Source organism: Phoxinus phoxinus (assembly GCF_949152265.1).
Source record: "Phoxinus phoxinus genome assembly, chromosome: 3".
Taxonomy (NCBI): Eukaryota; Metazoa; Chordata; class Actinopteri; order Cypriniformes; family Leuciscidae; genus Phoxinus; species Phoxinus phoxinus.
In genome coordinates, this window is record NC_136878.1 from 5,742,498 (window position 1) to 5,764,910 (window position 22,413).

General features: G+C 38.1%; 2 protein-coding genes across 4 annotated transcripts in view; one reads left to right on the forward strand and one right to left on the reverse strand.

Moving 5' to 3' along the window:
* Positions 1–22,413, forward strand: part of osmr (oncostatin M receptor) — a 599,178-nt gene that overhangs the window by 188,934 nt on the left and 387,831 nt on the right. The window lies entirely within an intron of this gene.
* Positions 1–22,413, reverse strand: part of nipbla (NIPBL cohesin loading factor a) — a 47,541-nt gene that overhangs the window by 19,577 nt on the left and 5,551 nt on the right. For both annotated transcript variants that reach the window (XM_079606197.1, XM_079606198.1), the window contains exons 3-17: positions 18,772–18,937; positions 16,928–17,064; positions 15,556–15,667; positions 13,925–14,079; positions 13,760–13,815; positions 12,089–12,467; positions 8,899–9,639; positions 6,865–7,029; positions 4,102–4,269; positions 3,216–3,287; positions 3,031–3,120; positions 2,826–2,926; positions 1,555–1,641; positions 1,211–1,442; positions 45–196 (exon numbers count right to left, since the gene is read on the reverse strand). In XM_079606197.1, coding sequence (XP_079462323.1) covers positions 45–196; positions 1,211–1,442; positions 1,555–1,641; positions 2,826–2,926; positions 3,031–3,120; positions 3,216–3,287; positions 4,102–4,269; positions 6,865–7,029; positions 8,899–9,639; positions 12,089–12,467; positions 13,760–13,815; positions 13,925–14,079; positions 15,556–15,667; positions 16,928–17,064; positions 18,772–18,937 — 2,813 coding nt within the window. The remainder of the gene's footprint in view (positions 1–44; positions 197–1,210; positions 1,443–1,554; positions 1,642–2,825; positions 2,927–3,030; positions 3,121–3,215; positions 3,288–4,101; positions 4,270–6,864; positions 7,030–8,898; positions 9,640–12,088; positions 12,468–13,759; positions 13,816–13,924; positions 14,080–15,555; positions 15,668–16,927; positions 17,065–18,771; positions 18,938–22,413) is intronic.

Consider the following 22,413-nt stretch of genomic DNA (forward strand, 5'->3'; position numbering starts at 1 on the left):
ATTTAGAGAGTATACACAAGTACACGGCACCGAACAGTTAATACCTGCAATATTGTTGTATCAGTCATTAGCTGAATTTCCAGCAGCTCTGAGATGTTGCTAACCACGTCACACACTTTGTTATAGAGCATGACGATGACTCTCTGCTTGGCGGTGGAACACTTGGCTCGCTTTGCTCTGGAGCTGAGCAAGGAACCTGAAACCACACATCATTCATAACGCATGAAGATGTTATTTAGTAGTTCATTTACAAATACAAACACATTTAATATGATTACAACAATAGCAGTAAATACCAATGGAAAATATCTTGGATGATCTTTTTAAATTTTATTTGTGATTATTAATTAATGCCTTCTAAATAAAAAAGCCAATCACTGATTGATACGGTTATTGTGTCACTGCAGCTGCCGAAGCTCCGGTTGCTATAGAAAAAGTAATTGTTCTGAGACATGCGCTTATGATGTGCACTGGCTGGGCTAGCCTGAAAAAAAAACACTTTTTTTTAATGCTATTTGAGCATTAATAAAAACATTTATGGGACAGTTTATGTCAGATTTTGTTGCTGATTTAAAATATTTAATTAATTTTGAGTTCGGCAATTCCTCCAATCAAGTACATAGGTCTTGGATGCCCGAAGGTGTTGCAAATATGGCTGCCAAGTGAACAGACTTTCCCTAAAAAAGGACTTTGGTAACTTTAAAGTCGGCATGAAATAAAAAATGACCCTATTTACTTTGTTAGCGGATATTACTAGTCTTGTGGTGAACAATTAATCCGTCCAAGTTAATACACGGAAAAAAAATGTTTGCCGAAGTTATCTTTAATCAAAGTCTGAAAGTTACTTCCAGGTCTGGAATATGGTTCTTTTTCTGATGACGTAGGTTTGACGGCTTGGTTTGGTTAATCGCTTAACCACTCCCCTCAAACCGTTACTCATATGGGCGCGAGATGGAGAGGAGGAGCGCTGAAGTAAAACCCTGCCCTCTGTTCAATATTCCGTTTCACTCGGAAATGCGTCACAACACTTGAGAAAAGTCATTTGCAACTTCCGGTTCACGCGGACTTAAATACATTTTTCAAACAATTAATTCAGGCGAATAATTAATAAGTTTAGAGCAAAAAAAATTTGATTATTGTAACTCTGTAACTACCATTTAGACATCAGACTTGGTGTGAACAGGCCTCCAGCAGAAGTTAAGTGTCTCACCTCCTTTAGGGTTGACTCTGTAGACTGGATCATACTGCGGGTAAAGAGTGTTCTGCAGGTGGAACTTAGTGTACTGCAGAACTCTCTCGATCACATCCTCAATGTACACGGCTTTGGGCATGTGAGATGATGTCATGATATTCAGTGCTGTCAGACACGCATCCGCTGATTTGGTCACACGCTCCATAATGAGATCCCGCCAGAGACGCTCCTCGTCCTCTCCCTCATTATCCTGATGAAGAGCAGAGGAGACAAGAGTGAGCAGTGGATTAAAAGGCATCTTTTAAAGTATGAAAGTGTCACTCAAGAGACAAATATGAATAAAGGAACAAAGTGCTGTTTACAAGGTTCATGAGTGTAGAAAGACTGGCTCCATCCAGAATGTTCTTCTCCAGGATGTTCAACAGTCTCACCAGTTTATCAGAAGGAATCTGGGCATTAAAAAAAAAAAAAAAGAGGTATACAGCTAAAATTGACATGTTACAAACAACAGGAAATGTATTGCTTTTTTAGCATTTAGCATATTTCTGTGTACTAAATAAATATATTCTACACGATCTTTAGTCTTCACAAGATTTGGTTAAGTGAGAAGATGGAAAATGGTCATAAAATACAGTTCAGTATCACTCTGTGTTGTGTTTGTTTAATTTTTCTGTTTAGAAAATAACTGAGCCTTTAAATCTCCTTCGTAAAAGCTTTGAGGCATAAATAGTCCTCACTTTAGATGAGCTCACTAAAATAGTTAAGTGACAACTACTAAATGTTTTATAACTACCTGAATTAATCATGAATTACAGCATTTATTAACACACTATTACTACACGTCTACATAATAAGATGTATAAATGTACATTTAAATAGTTTATTAATCATTTACTTGCACGTTCTAAATTATCTTATGGACAACTCCTAAATAACTGGTTTGTAAATAATGTAATACATATTTTTTAAATGAAAAACTGATAATTAATAAAGTATGAAAATGCAATTATGAAACATTATAAATATGCTTATAAATCAGTCAGTCAGACATATTTATTTATAGAGCACATTTAAAAACAACAGCTGTTGGCCAAAGTGCTGTACAAAGTGTAAACAAGTATCCTAATGAGTAAACATAAAACCACAGATAAACAATGCACAATAAATCAAGAATAAAGCATTTATAGCTACAATTTTAAACCACTTATTAATTACTTTTAATACTTTATAAATGATGAACTAACTATTTACTTATGCTTAACTAATGATTCATAGCATGCAGTTATTATAAAGTGTTACCACTAGTGGATATAATGCAACTAAGAGCAGAAGACGACAAAATCCCTATTTAAAGTCCCTATAAAAGGCTTGTCAGTTTTGGGGAAGGGACATTCTCATTTTACAAAACTATTCCACTTAAAACAAGACATCAATATTTTTGGTCCATTTTCCCAAGAGACAGACTGTAAACTAAATGTTTTAAAAATGTTAGTGCATATCATATAGATGGCCTTTATAGATGCACTACTATACAGATTGCCCATAGACATGGGCTAGCCTAAACCCTACAAAACTTTGAGTAAAATTTCATGGGGTTTTTATTACCGCATAAAAGAGGTGATGTATCTCTTACCCTGCAGGTGATGCCCATGGCTTTTATCTTAGCAGATTCACTGCCCAGTTCATTTAGCTGCTGTTTCCCCAACAACAACTCCTGAGGGATCTCATCATCATCTGAGAACACACAAACACATGAAGAGATTACCTTTCTCAAAAACTGAAAGAGTTATAGTTCAGAATCTACAACAACAAAACACATATATATATATTGAACCTACCCTGAAGAGTAAAGTCCACATCCTCAAGATTCTCAAAGATGTTGTCAATACTCAACGAGAACCTTTTAAAAGTGGACGAGTCCATCATTTCTGGGGGAAAGAATGGAAAATATCATGTGGGATTTAATGAGCTTCATTCTGACAGGGAAAATTCACAATTTTGAGGAAAGGGTGAAAGGTTTTACCTTCAGGTGTTAGCTTAGGCTCATATGCTTTCCTCTTCTTCTGCTTCTCTTTTGTCTTTAAACGTCTTGCAACTGAAATAATAAAAATAGACAAATCAACCACTAATGGACCATTTCAGCACATTTTAGAAAAATATCAAATAATATGACGACGCTGATAGCTTCACTCATTTTTGGAGCTGAGCTTTTAATTAATTATTAAATTCTAATGGAGACTGAATTGTTTTTCAGTAAATTGCTCAAAAGTGACAGTAAAGATAATGTACAAAGCTGTTTAATTTAAAATAAATGCTTTCTGTTCAAAGAACTCATGTGTTTTCAAAAATGTTTTCAACATTGGTAATAACAAATGTTGTTGAGCACCAAATCAGCATATTGGAATGATTTCTCAAGGATCATGTGACACTGAAGACTGATATTCAGCTTTGATCACAGGAATAAATCAGTTTAAAATATAAGAAAACAGTTATTTGAAATAGTATTAATTTTCACAATATTGCCATTTTTACTGTATTTTTGATCAAATACATGCCGTCTTAGTGAGCATAAGAGAATGGACTTTATGCACAGCTGCACTACTTCCTGAACTGTAGCCAGCTCCTTTGTCTCCTGTCTGCCATTATTGGACAAACTGATTAATCCAGGTGTGCCTGATTATTGTTGTTGGTCAGGCACACCTGGATTAATCAGTTTGTCCAATAATGGCAGACAGGAAACAAAGGAGCTGGCTAAAGTTCAGGAAGTAGTGCAGGTGTGCATTAAGTCTATTGTCCAAAAAAAAAAAAAACATTTTAAACCAACCTCAAAATGTTGAACGGTAGTGTTTATAACGTGCAGATAAAGGCATTAATAAATTCTAATAGAGACTGGATTGTTTTCTGCTAACCATCGCTAAGGCTAGGAGGAGGAGAATCTTCATCAGACTCGTCGTATCGACTGCCTGAGCCTCTGCGTGCGTCGGAATTTCCTCTTCGATGTTCTCCTGAACTCCTCCGGTCTCGATCCTCAAACTCCCACGCTCTATCGCGCTCCTTCTTCTGACGTTTACGAGATGCTGGGGCAGAAAACAGTGGCAGATTTTTGTTTACTTGACTGAACAATTGCAGACCTGCCAACCTTGCATTGCATATGAGCTGGTCAAATAGTCTAAAATTAAGAAACCCCCCAAAAAAACTGTTAAAAAAACCCCCCCCAACAACAAAATGTACACTGTGTGTACATTTAAGCTAGGCTACATAATTTATTATTCCAATATCCAAATATGATACTAAATCCCACAGAAAAAAAAATAGCTTCTATTTGTGACGGGATGTCTTTGCATTTGAACATTGCACATTTTAAACAGTAACGTTTCACGCATTAGCTGAATAAATGTTAAACAGTACACGCATTAGCTGAATAAATGTTAGCCAATACAAACATATTTATAGAAACTAGTTGACAATGATTAGACAGGAGTCCAATAATAGCAAAACGAATCACTTATTCTAAAAAAGAATATCAAGTAACGTTAGGCCTATAAGTTAGACGAATCCGACATAATATAATGAGGGCTGTGTTAACAGTAAATCGTCCGTCATTTAACGCATTTTAAAAACACGGATGGATAATACAAAATGCTTTCTGACATTTTGACAGAAAAAAACACAAGCAAGAAAATATTAACTAGCCCGTCAATTTTCATTTTACAATTATCCTCTCTCTGTGTGTGTGTGTGTGTGTGTGCACGTGTTTGTGAGAGCTCGCGCAGCACTGATACAACGGCACTTTTTAATCCATAAGTAACTAACGCGCAAGTTTTCATACAAAATAAATATGTAACATAATTAGGTAGTTTAGTTATTATTAGCACAATAACATAACACGTGCAGGCTACGTTTCTCAACACTGAGAATTAATAAATAAACGCCCGTTTCTTCACAAATCACAGCACTTTCATAGTCACTAGGCCATAGCGATTTCAAATTTATTATTTTTTGTTTAGCATTACTTGAGCATTTTATAATTTGCATGGCTGACGGAGTATTTTAAGATAATCCATGCGATCCCTCCCGTGTTATCATCGAATCCAGAGGATTAAGTTAACTCAATACAATATTTAAACTTTCCACATCCACCCCAGGCCGTTTACCTTCAGGAGACAGAAGTATCGTGACCACTGTATACTGACACTGTCCTCGCTTATGAAATCAAATCAGTCATGTGCGATCATCTGCCGCGCGAGTGGAAGGGGGATCGAGCGGGATTCTTATTGGTGTCGATTTTCAGTCTCTTTTTAATGATAGGCCTTACGCATCTGTCAATCATCCCCGCTTGCTATGTTATTTGGGGAATGAACCCAGCGCTATGATTGGTGGAACTCTTCTTCTTTTTGCTGTTGCTTGATTTGAGGACTGCGTGCGCGTGCACAGAGGGCACCAGGTTTTTGCGAAGTTTAGTGACAAATCGTACCAGCGTACTTTTGAGGTCAAAATGCGTGCCCGCTACGCAAAATGCGTACAGGTTGGCAGGTGTCTGCAATTGACTGATTATTTTGAATTATGAATTTCCATCCACACTCTAAAACAAATAGTTTTTGAAGTTGTAAATAAAACACTTACCTTTAACAAAAAAACAACATTTAAGTCCATTTACTTAAAAAAAAAAAATGTAATGCGTGTTTATTGCTGTTTTTAAAAAACATTTCACTTGGAAATTGCTTGTTTCACAAATAATCAAAATTCTACTAAAATAATAAATAAATAAAAAGTGCAATAATGAGGCATCAGTTTGCTTAAATGGGTGAAATTATAATTACATAGGGATGTGTCCAAAGCCGAATAATTTATTCGGATAGGAACGGATCATGAATAAGGCATTCTACGGAGCCCCTAAAGAGACATGCAGTTATTTAAATTGCAATTTTTTAATTATTGCCGCGGGTTAAAGGTCGCTCCCTTTTTCCTGATTGGAAAAAAATATGAGACGCACAAAACTTTTGCATTCTCACACCATTACATAGATAGGTAATGATATGTTCTATTATTTGCTGGGATCAGGGAGCAACTATTAAAATGAGGAGCATTGAAATCGCTTCTGAATGTGTTCTCTAATTCGCGATCACACGTTCTCTGTGTATAAGGAGTGGCGGTACTGACCACATATTTTACCAGATAAGATATTTGTCAATGATGCTCAGGATCTGTTGCGCATCTCTCCTTGCTCTCTTCACGTGATGAGTGAAATCTGACCCGAGCTGTATAAAACAGACACTTTCAGCGTCCGTTGTATAACTGAACTAAATGCTTTTTAATTCTATAAAAAAAGCTTCACGACAGTGAGGGCAGTGCCGTGATGGACAAGTAATGTAATTGGCGTACGGCCGAAACCAGTGTGTAACAGACAACTGCAGAAAGACTATCCATGTCCTTTTAGTGGCTCTGCAGAATGTGTTATTCATTTATTTTGAATAGGAGATAGATAGTGGAGGAAATTCAGTCAACAAGTGTCCAGCATGCACGTGAACTATCAATATGGTTCAAAAAGCATCTCAGGATGCACCTCATTACCTTAGTTAAGAGAATGTTCAGTATTGTGAAGCATTGTATCTTGATTTGGTATTCCTCTTTGTGCGGTGATCATTGCAGTGGTGGAAAGCAGTGCAACTCACCGAAATCCTCGTCCTCTGAGCTGTCCTCCGCATACTTAGGCTTCTCGTTAACAGTGCTGCGTTTGCGCTTGTTCATCTTCACCCTCTCACACAGGGGCATGGTGGACTCGATCTCTGCCAGCAGCTCAGGAGGAAGATCCTTCAGCACGGACGGGTCTATTCCACCTGGGCACAAAGACTTACACTCAACTTACACTGAAATTAAGCATACATCATTTATCTTGTTTAACACGTTTATTTTGTCATCATTTGTAAACTCTCAGATTGAAGGACAATTCTCACAAAACTATTTTCTACACGCTTTTTTAAGGTACATTTTGGTGTCTTTCTAAAAAAGGACACTTGGAGACTCCAAAAGGACACCTAATCACCAAATGACATGAGTTCATCTAATTCATGAATTTATGCACACCAAAGAAAAAAACATTACAGAATTCAGTGTACAGTATGTGTACAGTGCAAAAGCAAAGAGCTTGTTTACATTTTAGACATGGCAAGTTGTGATACTGAGGAGAACCACATGGAGATGAAAAACAAAACAAAAAAACTAAACTAAACTGCCTTGACTGACTGTATAATATACTACAGCACACACAACGGATCCATTCAGAATTACTAAACACAGCAACATACACAGGTCATGACAGATAAAATGTTTGTGGTAACAATGTACTGAATTAACTTAAATGTGTCTGCATAAATACAAATGCGATATCAGTGCATCGAGAGCGCAATTACACGGCTTGTTTTGCAAATCAATAATAGCAGACTTGCACGTGCTTACTGCACGACTCCTGTACATCACTGCAATTGTCTTTACCTTGAATACAAATCTCATCAATCACACTTTACTAGTAAGAAGCCGTTTGATTTATCCAGCCGAGAAACGTTGTTTGTGTCTCATCTGGCCATACAGCGGTGGGATGTTTTTAGTTACGATCTGTTCGGTCTGTATTTTACACAGTGCAATGTGTGAGGCCTCACGCTCTTCAGAGACAATCACAGGATATGTCAAAGCTTGTGTTTTAAAGCTAAACAGACATTGGAGGAATAATTTACTGAAAACTGTCCGCGAGTCACTGTTCTCTCTGCCATCTCTGATATAATAAGCCTGGTTTTCTTTACATTAGCGCTGTTTTGGACTGATTGTTTGAATGCATTCACTTACTGGATTATTGGACTGAAAACTTTCCCGGAGTTAAGCGGCTTAAAATGATCGGATCACAAACATAGAAGTGAAATCGGGTTAAAGGGTTAGAATAGAAATTTCCACCAACCAAGGTTACAGGTGCTTGAGCCATCGTAGATGCTCAGTTTGATAAACTCCCGATTACTAAGATTATTTAACTGTGCGACGTAAATTAAGTTAATGGTGCAATTTTGCATGCTTCATTCATATTTTAAAGCGTGAAGGATATTGAATGCCTTAACATTGGCAGCCCTAATAGAAATATGTAGAAAAAACTAAATTGACAATAGCACATAGCAAAATTACTAAAACTGAAAATCTAAAAATAAAAGCTAATTCAAAATACAAAAAAAAAAACCACTAAAATAACACCGATCATGACAATCTTACCAACAGCAATTCAATAACAATAAAAACATCAGCTTTTACAAATGATTTAGTATTACTTTTAGAAATCTACATAACTAAATACAACCATTTATTTATTTAATAGTCCAACAATTAGTTTTTCATTTATGTATTCTGTATTTCTAACCCATCACACAACAAAGTCTGGCTATATAAATGAGATATTATTATTACTATTTGGTGACATCCACTTACAAGAGCCATTTCAAAGTGTTAAAAAAACAAAAACAAAGCGGTAATGGTTCAGCTCTTACCAGCTGGAAAACCCAAGAAACATAGTGCATAACTGCCCTCACACAAGTAGCCAAGTAATATTTCTCCCTGCCTGGCTGCCCGTCCAATTCAAAAGGAAAAACCATCATGATGTTCTCAGAGTGGGAAACCGACAAACCGTCATTCAAACTGGAATGAGACAAACATAAAAGGAGTTCCCCTACCTTTCCCAGATCTCCCAGAGGAGAGTCTGTTCTTGCCGGACTTGGAGCCACGTGAGTCTCTCTCTCTCATGAGCCTCTGGACTTCATCTATGGAGAGTTTCTGCAGAACGACCACAGGCTTGACGCTCTTCTTCACGTCCATCTCTGGTTCTAGTCTCTCCAGCCGCACACACGGCTGCTTCCAGCCTTCTGGAAGATCTCCGCCTCCGTGATCTCCCCGTTTACTGATTTTGGGAATGGTGAAGTTCTTAAGCGCTCCCGAACTGGTGTTTTCACCCAGCATGTATGGGGGAAGTTCGACCGGTTTACTCCCCGACTGAGCGGCTCGCTGCGTGTTGACGTCAGCGTGCCGACCTTCAGGTCTGTGTTTCTGCCGCGGGGTATCAGGCTGCTTGTCATCGTGGCGATGCCGGTGTTCTGGAGCGTGGTCGTGCTTGTGTTTGACGGGCTTCGGGGTGACGCCCTCCTGCGGCTCCTGAGGCCAGCGCTGAGCCTCGCTGGCAGGGATAGGCATGCCCATGCACGCATCCTCCACTCTTCCCGCTTGCTCCAAACTCACTTGCAGGCCTGGGCGGCTGGCGCTGGTGCCCGCAGCACTGGCCTCTTGAGGGGCCAGCCTGTGCCCTGCGTTAGCCCCGCCTCCCCCACCTGGAGCCCCAGAGCCTGAACCAGCTGTACCAGCTGCGCCAGGTTCCTGTGGGTGGGAGTCCTGTTTAAAGTCTCGCTTCTTCAAAGGCTTATCTACAGAGAGAAAGAGACATGAATGGGACATTGAATCTCAAGTGTCCAGGTCATAGTTTACCCCCAAATTCTCCATTAAAAAAAAAAATAATTCCTATAAATATTTCTGTTATGGTTATTTTTATTATGAAAATCTGGGGGGGGAAATAATGTCAAAATACAGCAAAGCCTTTATTTTTGCAAAATGCAATTTATTTATTTATTTCGATTTTGTATTTGTGCATCTTTGCAGTTACTCAACCATTGCAAAGTTGTTGTTTAAATGAATGAATATTTATATTCAGCAAGGTCTGGTTCCCATTGACTTCCATAGTAGGAAAAAAATATACTATGGAAGTCAATGGGAACCAAAAACTGTCTGGTTACTGACATTCTTCTAAATATCTTCCTTTGTGTTCAGCAGAGGAAAGAAATTCATACAGGTTTGAAACAACTTAAGGGTGAGTATATGATGACAGAATTTTCATTTTAAAAGTGAACTAATCCTTTAAGAATTTTGACCGATTAATACTATTATTAAGAGTTAAACTAACAGTTAAAAGGTTTAAAAAGTAATTTTTAAAGTAATTTAAGATATTTTAAAACATTAAAAAATAAGCTACCCATATAAAATAGCATTAAAAAAAGGAGTATAAGTAGCATACAAGTCACATTTAATTATTACATTAAAAAATAATTTACAATACCGGTAAATAAAGCAGAAGGTTTACAAATATTATAATATAAACATAGCAAGGCTATTTTAGTTCACCTCACTCCACAACAAATCCTTTAAATGGAACTGTATTCAGAATAGAAAAATAAAAAATATAAGTAGCTATATAAACGTCAGGCCAAAAGTAAATTTAAAGGGGTGGTTGATTAGAATTTCACTTTTCTAACTTTAGTTAGTGTGTAATGTTGCTATGTGAGCATAACCAACATCTGCACAGTTACAACACTCAAAGGTCAAAGCAAAGGAAGATATTTGCTTTTAAAGAAATGTTTTTTTAAGGACTACAACAAACAGCTGGTAGGGACTAAATGACATCACTAACCCTAAAATTTACATAAACCAGTCCAAACCATAAACCAGATCATCAGTTCAACACAGAGTTATAGAAATTCTACTTGATTTAAAAAAAAAAAAAACTGTACTGGTATCGGATCTGAATTTTTTTTATTGGTGCATCCCTAGTTTAATGTCAGAATTTATTCTGCGAATCTGTTTCCATCTCCCATTATCAGCATTAACTCTTTCGCAGAATCACTAGTTTCTGATGCGATACTTCAAAATGCGCATAAAAACAGGGTGGGAACTGGCTTTCATTCATAGTGCTTAGTAAAAAGATGCCATAAAGAAAAAATATATTTAAAATATACACATTATGTTGTTTCTACATTATTTTGGAGATTCAATGTGTAAAGTATTACAATATAAAAATATATAAAATTTAATCTTAACTTTAATGTTAGGTGCGATAAATCATGATTAATTACTAAGGGTGTCATGATTTCGATTTTAAATCGAAATCGACCAAAATTAAGTCACAATCTCAAACTTCGAATAAAAAAATGGAATCGTCGATGCTGCCACGCCCCTATGTCGCGTTCGGTCGGCTTGTCAAGCGGAAAAAAACATGCGTGTTGAAGTGCTGCGAGTCGAGGGACTTTCACACAGGACGAGGAATGCACGGCGCTATGAAACCCATTCATTTCAATGGCTTGCGCCGCGCGAGGACGTTTTGTTGTTGCGTCGAGATGTTGCTGCCGGGCGCCGCGTGTACACTCATAGAAAATGATGTGTTTGAATTTTAAAGACGCGGCACTGTGCGACGCATAGATTTATCTGTTAAACCAACAGCTGTTTGTTTGTTTTGTTGTGAACTTGAATGTCATCTTCTGTGAAGAAGACTCCAGTTACAAAAGATAAACTAGATGGCAGGTTATTTTGCTTAAGTTTCCAATTGACTGAACTTGATATAAGTTATTGTTTCATTATGTTCTTAATAAATGTTTTAAATTTGACAATGTAGTGTGCGAACAAAGGTCAGATATTATGCAAGTCTGGTCTAAAAATGGCATAGCAACCTGTGCTTTAAAAAAAAAAAGAAAAAAAAAAAAAAAGAATCGAATCGTGACCTTAGAATCGAAAATGTAATCGAATCGAGGACTTGGAGAATCGCAACACCCCTATTAATTAAATTTTTTTTTATCGATTGACCGCACTAATTCAAATAGAAAACTAAAGAAAGTTGTAATGTAATAGCATTTCATAATATAAAGTTTTTTACACATTGATCAAACAAATGCAGCCTCGGAGAGCACTTGTTTCAAAGATGTGAACAACAGAGAATTGCTAAACTGTTTGTTCAGTAACCATATGCCATTTTTCAAGATTCCTATATCAGCACAAATATCAGTTTTGAAGACAACGTGTTTAATAATGATTAATGATCCTGCATCATACCTTTGTCCTGCACCTCTTTAGCGCTACGGTCCGTTTCCATGGCCGCTTCACTTTCCATCCTTTCTATTGCGGCAAGAGCCTCCACAAGTTCTCCTTCTGGGTCTGAGCCCGGGTACATTCCCCCAAGCTCCACCTCCACTGGCCTCGCCCGTGACTGCCTCAGGATCAGCTTAGTGTGAGTTAGTGTGTCTTTTCCCGGTGAGCCCACAATATCATACACCGCAGCCTTATCGGCAGTGTCCCGCTCTCCCTCATTAGGCTTCAGCCCGCGCTGCTTATCTGGGGAGCCCAGATGCATGTCTTGAGCTCCATCACATGGAGGGGTGTAAGGTGGAGATGACTGCAGTATATGAGACGTGAAACCCGTCCTTATCTGATCCTAACAGTTTACAGAGAAAAACACAATTAGAAGGGGTCACTTATCTTATACTGCATGTGACCACCAAAGGATTTAGTTAATCACAGTCATTTCTGACATGTAATAAATTCCCACAAAAAAGTAAGACAATTCCTCATCTTAAAATCAAAGCCCTAATGCTGCATTCACACCAAACGTGAATAGAGCGTCTGGCGCGAGTGATTTCAATGTTAAGTCAATGTAAAGAAACGTGTACGCGCGTCTGGAGGTCCTGCGGCGCGAATGAGGCTTTTAGTGCGGCGCGGTAGACGCGGATTCGTCTCATTCACGTGTCCAGTTCGCGCGAATGAGGCGAATTGAGCGTCTGGAGCGATACGCACGAGTGGTGCTTTGTGCAATCACGCGTTTGACGCGAATTCGCATCTGATGCCCGAGTTGAACATTTTTAACTTTGGCATCAATTCGCGCCGCGTTAACCAATCAGGAGCCTGCTAGCTGCTGTCACATGGTGAAGTGACGTGATAAACGGGGGCAGGCCCGCTTTTCAGTTTATAATGTCATTTTAAATGTTTAGCACAATAAATGATTTTGTAATATGACTAAATGCCTGTGTGAAAGAAGGAATGACATTGTTCAGCTACATGTTAACTATGAATGTGACACTGAACACTTGCAGTCATACATTTCTGAATGAGATGAAGAAAAACTAACATAATTAAAGAAGTCGTTTGACCTACGTTATAACGAGTCATTCATGTATTTTAACTACTGTAGAACCGAAGCTATAGATTGTGAATTTAAACATTTCTCATTTACCAGCGGCAAACGTCAGGAGGACTAGCCGAGGTAAGGCTGTTCCAGGCAAGTTACATGATTAAGGCTGAGCGCCCGGTGATCGCCTGGATCTCACAACTCTGAAAACGTCAGATCAAATTTTGTAAATAGGCGCTATCTTTATAAATAAACCACAGATTTGAGCTTTAAACAACTACATTCTCTACTGAACAACTCTTAAAACTACATTTCGTGACACAATAACAGTAGTATTTTTAAATTTCGCGGCTTTTCTTGCAAACAGACCACCGCTTAGCACTTGCCCCTCCCACAAGAAAAGGATTTTGCCTCGGACGTGTCAATTTCGCTTCAAACACAATTTCGCTCAATTTTCACGTTTGGTGTGTGAACGCAGCATAAAACAAACAAATAATCATCAAAAATTTTAAACTGATCATTAATTATCCTAATCAAAATGATTTCTTAGACAATTAATCGTCAGCCAAATGTCTTAACCATGACAGCCCTAGAACTTCTACCTTATTCTCTTGAACATTTCTCATGCCTCCTGGAATCATCGGACTTGCTACTGAACCTGTGGAAAAAACAGAATAATGTCTAAATGAGCCAGAAAACTGAGAAAGATCTCGATGCACGGAAGAGCTGATGTATAGGGCTGCCTATGAGTGTGTGTTTGTGCAGACCTTGCTGTAGGTGCTGGTGTTGACTGTAGGCTGGAGGGTGTGGGTACTGTCTGTAGCCAGTAGCAGGGCTCTGGGGGGCATATGGGCTGGGCACTGGGCTGCTCTGCTGAGGCAGAAACCGTCCACCAGAACCAGACTGTCCCGCCACAAAACGCCTATCAGAAGGAACAGGAGAGGACACTGTCAACAAAGAGACTACTAAACCTTATCGCCAACACGGAATTGTTAAAAAATAATTAAAATCAATTATTTATTTTAAAAAGATAAAAATCTTCATATAAAGAAAGAAAAGTAAAGGGTAGCTAAATAAAATGCATGATTACCAAGCTGATAATATTTTATGTTTCAAAAAAAATCTGATTGGGATTTTTTTCAGATAAAAAAATTGTGATTGCGAACTAAAATGTAATATAATAATAATAGTTATTATTGGTAAATTAAATACCTAAATCAGGGTTTTTCCTGCCTCAAAACAAAGCGGAGGTGATACTTGTGCTGTGCCTTCAACTGGCTAAAGTAAACACTTTGAAAAATGAAAAATAGGAGGCTGAAATGTTCTGAATTTGGTTGTGCACTGTGTAGATGAAAACAGTGGCTTTAACGCAATGTTTCATGACCTTATGTTATGTTTATGTTCAACTACACTGCAAAAGAGAGCCCCTTTTAGCTGATGAACAGCTGCTTTTAACAAGCAACACATATTAGGTATTATATTAATTAGATGGTTGAAGCATATTCTACAAAAATATAACATGTTGAACATTAAATTAATTAAATACAACATAACAGCTAAAAGAGGCCCTTTTGCAGTGTAGTTGAACATTTTCATCATTCTGCATAATGGTTAAATTAATAATCCCGATTATTTTGCTCAAATTTATAATCAATTATAATAAATAGAAATTTATTTTTTACATTTCAATAGAATTGATGCATTTTGAGCTATTATCACAAATCAAGAGAATGTCAACCCACATGCATGGTTTATTATGCCTCATCTAATTTCCTGATTTATTATAGGCTATTTATCATAAAGGCCTACTAGTAAAACTTGCAGCATGACGAAACAGTTTTCATTGGCTAAAACTAGACTAAAATGCCAGACATTTACTCAAACTTGACCAAACAAAAAAAGGACAAGGTTGACTAAATATGATAAAAACTAAAAAACGTACATTTGACAGGAATAAGACTAAATAAAAAAATAGCTGACAAAATGTACACTACTGTGAAGCAAGCGGCTCCGAGACACTGAAAACAACGAATCATGAGCTGCTCATGTGATGAACAGTGCCACACTTCACTCTGAAACACGGAGCACATTTATTTAAATCAATCACAGCCTTCACGATTTGATATTCGCACTAAGAAATATTGCGTTTTAGGATTAATTTTGATTCATCCTGCAGTCCTATGTTAAAGCAATGCTGACATTTATATTTGTTTTCTCCAAATTTAATACCAAAATCAATTACACATTAAACATTGTAACACGTGAAACATGCTGGCTATAATCGTAAACAACAACAGCAGTTGTTGGTTAGTTGTGTACAACGAAAAGCAACGGGACGTGACAAATAGAAGCACAATTTAGTCCTCCAGATGAAAATTGAATGAGAAAGCAGGCTCACCCAGTGGGACTGTGGGACATAGAGGCCTGCTGGTAATTGGCAGAGGATGGGCTTTCCTGCATGGAGCCATGCGTGATTTTATACGGCGGTGCCATTGACTGCTGACTTATACCTGTGAAAAACAAGAATGTGAAAAGTTGTCTGGTTGAGAAACAAGCAGAAAAGCAACTAACGACACAACTCGAGATGTTGACTAAAAGTTTCAATATGGCTAGCTTTTTTTTTTTGCTGCTAAAATAGGAAAGAATGACATCAATCAGTCAATGGGTGCTTCTCAATTCTTATTTTTGCGTCCTCGTTTCCTTCCCTCGTGTCTCAGCTTCACCCCCTGTAGGATGCGAGGGAAGGCTGCAAGGATAGAAGAGGAGGACGGAGGAATCGAAGGAAAGCCGATTTAAACATTGCTCACTCGAGAGTAACTTCACAGTATTATCAGCAGCGCTCAAAGGATCTGCCCTCATGTTGTTTTAGTTTGGTTATTTAAGAAATTCATAATAAATAATAATAAAGCAAGATACCCTGTTGAAATATGTGAGATGTGTGGTTTATTTAAACTGCAAAGGTAAAGTATAAATTAAAATGATTGTGACCGATGTGAAGGGGGAGGAGAATTATGACGCACGTTTATTATATTAAAAAGGATACACCTCACGGTGCATTTAGAGAATTGAGATGTCCTTCAAGATGGCTGAGCTCGATCGGTTTCCGGGTCATAGGATGGAGGACGGAGGAGCGAGGAAACGCGGAGGGATATTGAGAAGCACCCATTAAGTCATCACAATGAAGTCACAGAACATAAAACAGCATGTTTTTAAAATAGATGAGTTTGCAAACATATTATAGATTTCGCGCACAACATATTCTGACACATATCAGCATGGATTATTTTGTAATGCAGGTCTTGTAAAAAGGCTGTTAGTGAAGAATGGAGTAGTGGCAAGTACATTGGATGTGGAAATTTTATATACCGATTGTTTTAACACGCATGTGTGTATGAACTAATGGTTATGCTACAGAGAAAGAATTAATTCGTTTTTCTTCTCCGTTTCAAAATGTTTATTTTCTTAGTATAAAGGAACATCTCAAGGTCAAATAAAACACAATGCCTCTTTCAGTAGCCCTAATTGTAACCATCTTTTTGGGAGAGGAAAAGGGAGGCATAATCTCTTATCAGAAGGACACATTCTATAAGCAGACACACATATCATTACATGCTTTGGTGGGAGTAACCAATCAGTTAGCATTGTTACAAAAGCAAACTCCGTACAGTATTGAACATAAAACTTATTTCTTCAGGTTGAACTGAATGCAAGTGCAATCTTTTAACCTTGTAGTAATATCGGTCTGCCTGTGTGCTTAAAATGACTCTTACCCGCCTGGGCTGGATACTGGGGAGTGCTGGGTGAGGTCTTATTCCTGAAGATGGTCGGGTTTCTGGACAGCAAAAGCTGCAGCAGAACTGGAACATCTCCCTCCAAATCATCACTGCCCAGGTTGTCCTTCAGCTCTCTGTGGAAATCATATCAGATTTGACACACTCACAAACCACTAACAGAGTACATAGGGCCAGTGTTGGGGGTAATTTGACTTTTTTCAACGAACTAGTTAGGTATTGCATTGGACTGACAGCTTTTCTAAATCAGGAGTAAGCGCAGAGAAATTGTGCCGTGTAAATATGATGGATATTGTAGCTCTAGACCAGGGGTGGGGAACGTTGGTCCTGGAGAGCCAATGTCCTGCTGAGTTTAGTTCCAACCCTAATCAAACACACCTGAACCAGCTAATCAATGTCTTTAGGATCATTAAGGCTACAATCAGGTGAGTTTTTTTCAGGGTTGGAGCTAAACTCTGCAGGACAGTGGCTCTCCAGGACCGATGGTCCCCACCCCTGCTCTAGACTAAAAGTGAAAATGCATTTACTCAACTCGCTGGCACAAAAACAGATTCAGTATTCCTCAAAAAGAAAATGAAAACTGAAATCAAACTCTGAATATTACACAAAACCTGCACTAATAAAATATGATAATATACTTTATGCATTTAATCTCACTTTATTAAACATACAGACGTGAATTTGCACTTCCACTTGAGGCTTTTGGTGTGAAAGGGCCTTTACATTTGCCAAAAATAGAACTTTTTTTTGTTATTAAAAAACAAACAAGCAGGCCCAGCCCAGATGAGAAAAAGTAACGCAAGTGTAACAATGCATTACTTTCTATAAAAAGTAACTAAGTAATGCATTTAGTTACTTATTATGCAAGTAATGCAATACTTTTAAAAGTAACGTTACCCAACATAGGGCCCTATGATTTCAAGTTTTAAAACAATCATATTTTTATTTAAACCGTAAACCTGTTGTGCAGCACTTTCTAGAATTTTATTTGATTACATTTTAAAAGATTAATTAAACTATTAGTTTAATGTATTAATTTGATTACCAGCTTTTCTGATAAATTAAGAACAGAATAAATGTATAAATATAAATATATTTAATTGTTATTATATTAATTATTAAAGTTTTATAAATTCAACTGATTAGACATCCTATTTGATTACTAATAAAATGTAATTAAACCATCAAATAGAATCCAATTTAATAAAATTAATTAAATAGAAAAATTTAATCTGAGAACACTGAACATTTTTGGGAAAAATAAATGAAGATTTCATAGGGCCCATGTACTGATAAATCTGCAAGTGCAGAGAGTTAATCCCAAAGTATACTTCGGCTGTCCGTGTTTCGTGACGAGCCGCGCACTGTCCATGTGACGCAATTTTCTTCATCGGGAGGGTCTGCAGACATCCACGAGCGGTCCAATTTTTGTGACCTCGCGGACGGTGCAGAAGGTGAATGTTGAGTCCACTAGGTGGCAATACACAGTTATGATGGACTGTACAAGTCTGAGTGCGTAAAGAGAGATGCAAAACAGAAAGCAAGGCATCCTATCCTTCTCCATAGTTTCTGTTTTGGTTCTTGTTCTAAACTTTGCATGCAATGGCGGATCCACTACTTTTCTTCTTCTATCCTTCCGATAGAAGTGCTGCCCTCTAACGTCTGGTAGAGTATAAAAAACAATTGTACTGCACATGTCGAACATCCGCGCTCATCCGCTGCTGGGTATACTTTGAAGGCTGTGCGGACATGACCGTGTGTGATACAGATGAAAGAGACAGAGGAGGCATGCAGGTGTGTGGTTTATGTACGCAGAAACTCACATGTGCTCCGAGGCGACCTGGCTGAGGCCACTGGCGAGCTGAGAAACCAGAGTTTCATCCCTGCAGCCCATCAGACGCCCCACTTCCTCAGCTACACGCCCGCTGTACAGCAGACTCTTAGTGGTGGTGCCCGGTAAAGGGGAGGGCAGGGGCAGCTGGTTCAACACTGTACACACAAACAGAGTGCAATAAGGCCATGTTTTCGTTATTATTACAAGAGCTTGCAGGGTAGAAATCTAACAGGCATCTAAAGTGCAGTCAGAGATGTTCTGATGGACCCAATGTAAAACTCCCCTTTTACAGATTTATCTCATATTGAGAAATATGCTAAAGCTCATTTTGGGCCACCCACAACCCTTACACAGTTTGACCAAAACCACAACTTTTAAAGAAAAAAAAGAACAAAGTTATGAGGTTTAACAGAGTTTGAGGAGGCAATGGAGTTAAAAGATTTGGTCACAAGCTTTTTAATACTTCTCATTGGTTAAATATTTGCAAAACCCATAGACAGACGCAAAGGGTGACAAATAGTAATGATTTATGTTTAAAAATATATATTTTTATTTATAAAGCAATTGTCTTACATAGTTTTAGCATTAGAGTGAAATAATAATAACAATCATTAAAAAATATTATTTCTCCCCATTGTATTTTTCGGCAAAATAATAATTAAATGAACATTTAAATTTAGTTTAATAATGTTACAAAATATTTTTTATTTCAAATGCTGTTCTTTTGAACTTTCAATTCATCAAAGAATCATGCCAAAACGTATCATGGTTTAAACAAAAATATTAAAGCAGTACATCAGTTTTCAACATTGCTAATAAGAAATGTTTCTTTAGCAGCAAATCAACATACTTTCTGAAGAATCATGTGATGCTGAAGACTGGAGAAATGATGCTGAAAATTCAGCTTTGCATCACAGGAGTAAATAATATTTTAACTTTTATTCATATATAAAATGGTTATTTTAAATTGTAAGAACTTTCACAATATTACTGTTTTACTGTAATTTTTTGATTAAATGCAGTTTCGGTGATTATAAGAGAGTTCTTCGAAAAATATATACCGTATATACCCGAATATAAGAAGACCCTGAATATAAGACGCCCAGCTTTATAACAGCTTTATAAAAACAAAGCATTAGAGTCTCCCATTGCTTAATTATAAAATGGATCATCAAGACAGTAAATTCTGATAGAAAGAAATACCCAGTTTTAAACAGAAGATACACAAACAACTGACCACACACCAGTCCAATACAACAGTTATGTTTGGCAACTGTAAACAACTAGATTGCTTTATCATACCCAATAAGAAAACCATAAAATTTACACTGTATTTTTTATTTTATTTTTTTTACAGGAAACCATCCCTTATTATGACCTCCAATGAACTCGCATGCACATTCTCTACATAATCTAGCAATAGAAGAACGCAAGAGCACAATATTGGAAGTAAAAATTCCTTTCATTCTCTCCATAGATATTGATTTAACGATAATGTACAAACTGTACAAGACAGACCCATCATAAACTCAAGCATGCAATAGTAAATGCTTCCACAGAATCCACAAGTGAAGTGTCTCATTTAATTTACTTGACTATATATATATATATATATATCTCACCACAAATCTAGAAAAGTTGGGTCTGGACATTTTGAAAAGTGCAATAAAATCAAGAATCTGTGATTTGTTCATTCTTTTTCAACTTTATTTAACTGACAAAAGTACAAAGACAAGATATCCAATGTTTTCACTAACCAAAATTTTGATGGCTGCTACACACTCCAAAATATTTGGGACAGAGGCTAAATAAAAGTGAAAAGCTTATAGAATATCCAAGTTAAACACGTTTGAAACAGTCCACAATTGATTTGGTAATAGGTAAGGGTGTTGTGATTGAGTGTAAAAAGAGCAGCTCAGTTTTTGCAAGCAAAGATGGGTCAGCGCTCATCACTTTGTGCCAAATATTATGAGAATTGTCAAACAATTCAAGTCACATTTCTCAATGCTAGATTGCAAAAAAGGTAATTGTACCACCTACCAAACATAATATTTTGAAAAGATTCAGTGAATCCAGGGAAATCTCAGTACATGTACGGCAAGGCAGTATGTGCATGACCTATGAGCCCTCAGATGGCACTGCATGAGAAACCATCATGCTACGGTGTTAAATACAGCCACGTGTGCTTGGGAGTGCTTTGGAAAACCGTTGCCACTTCACAGTCACACAACGCAGTCTGTGACACTGCATCAAGAAATGCCACTTGAATCTCTGTTACGCAAGGAGAAAGCTATACATCTGTTCAATGCAGAGATGCCACTGAGATCTCTGGGCTCGAGCTCATCTCAGACGGTCTAAAAGACAGTGGAAATGTCTCAGCTTGTTTTGGGGAAAAATGTACATTGAGTTCTCAGTCCCAAAGACGAAAGGGACCATCCAGACTTTCATCAGTGACAGGTATAGTACAAAAGAAAACGGCATGGGTGACTTGCATGTGCGTGTGAGGTAACTCTGACGTGGAGGCATATATTGGGATTGTGGGACTGGGAAGCAAGACAATGCCAGACCTCATTCAGCATGTGCTACAACAGAGTGGTTTTGTAGACACTGTACCATAGAGTGGATGTGCTTGACTGATCTGCCTCCAGTCCAGATCTGTATGGCCCATAATGCCTGGTTCAGATTACACTATTTTAGCCCGATTTTGGCCCGATTCGTTTGACGCAGGGTGTCGTGGGGATTTGTGAACGTCAACAGGCGTCGTGACGCAAGATTCGATGGTTTCATCTTGTATAGTGTGTCATAGTGGGCGACAACCTACGTCTTCGATGCTTAACGACAAAAAAAACTAGCATGTTTGATTTTTATTCGGTCCTCCACGACGAGAGTGAGTGAGTGAGAGAGTGAGTGAGTGAGTAAGTGAATGAGTGTGTGTGTGCGCTAGTGAGTGAGCGAGAGTGTGTGTGTGTGTGTGTGTGTGTGTGCGCTAGTGAGCGAGAGTGTGTGTGTGTGTGTGTGTGTGAGTGAGTGAGTGAGTGAGTGAGTGAGTGAGTGAGTGAGTGAGTGAGTGAGTGCGCTAGTGAGTGAGTGTGTGAGTGTGCGCTAGTGAGTGAGTGTGTGTGTGCGCTAGTGAGTGAGTGAGTGATTGTGTGAGTGTGCGCTAGTGAGTGAGTGAGTGAGTGAGTGAGTGAGTGATTGTGTGAGTGTGCGCTAGTGAGTGAGTGAGTGATTTAGTGTGTGTGTGAGTGAGTGAGTGTGTGAGTGAGTGCGCTAGTGAGTGAGTGTGTGCGCTAGTGAGTGAGTGAGTGAGTGAGTGAGTGAGTGAGTGAGCTAGTGAGTGAGTGAGCTAGTGAGTGAGTGAGTGTTAGTGAGAGTGTGCGCTAGTGAGTGAGCGAGAGTGTGTGTGTGCGCGTGTGTGAGTGAGTGCGCGTGTATGTGTGCGAGTGAATGTGTGTGTGTGTGAGACGGCACGTGATGGCTGGTCGGAAAGCAACGTGTAAGTCTGACATGTTTCTTGTCCACGACACGACAAGATTTTAAGGGTCCAAATCGCGTAATCTGACACAGCGACTAACGTGACAGACAAAAAAAACGTGTAATCTGAACCAGGCATAATGAAAAGAAGATTCAA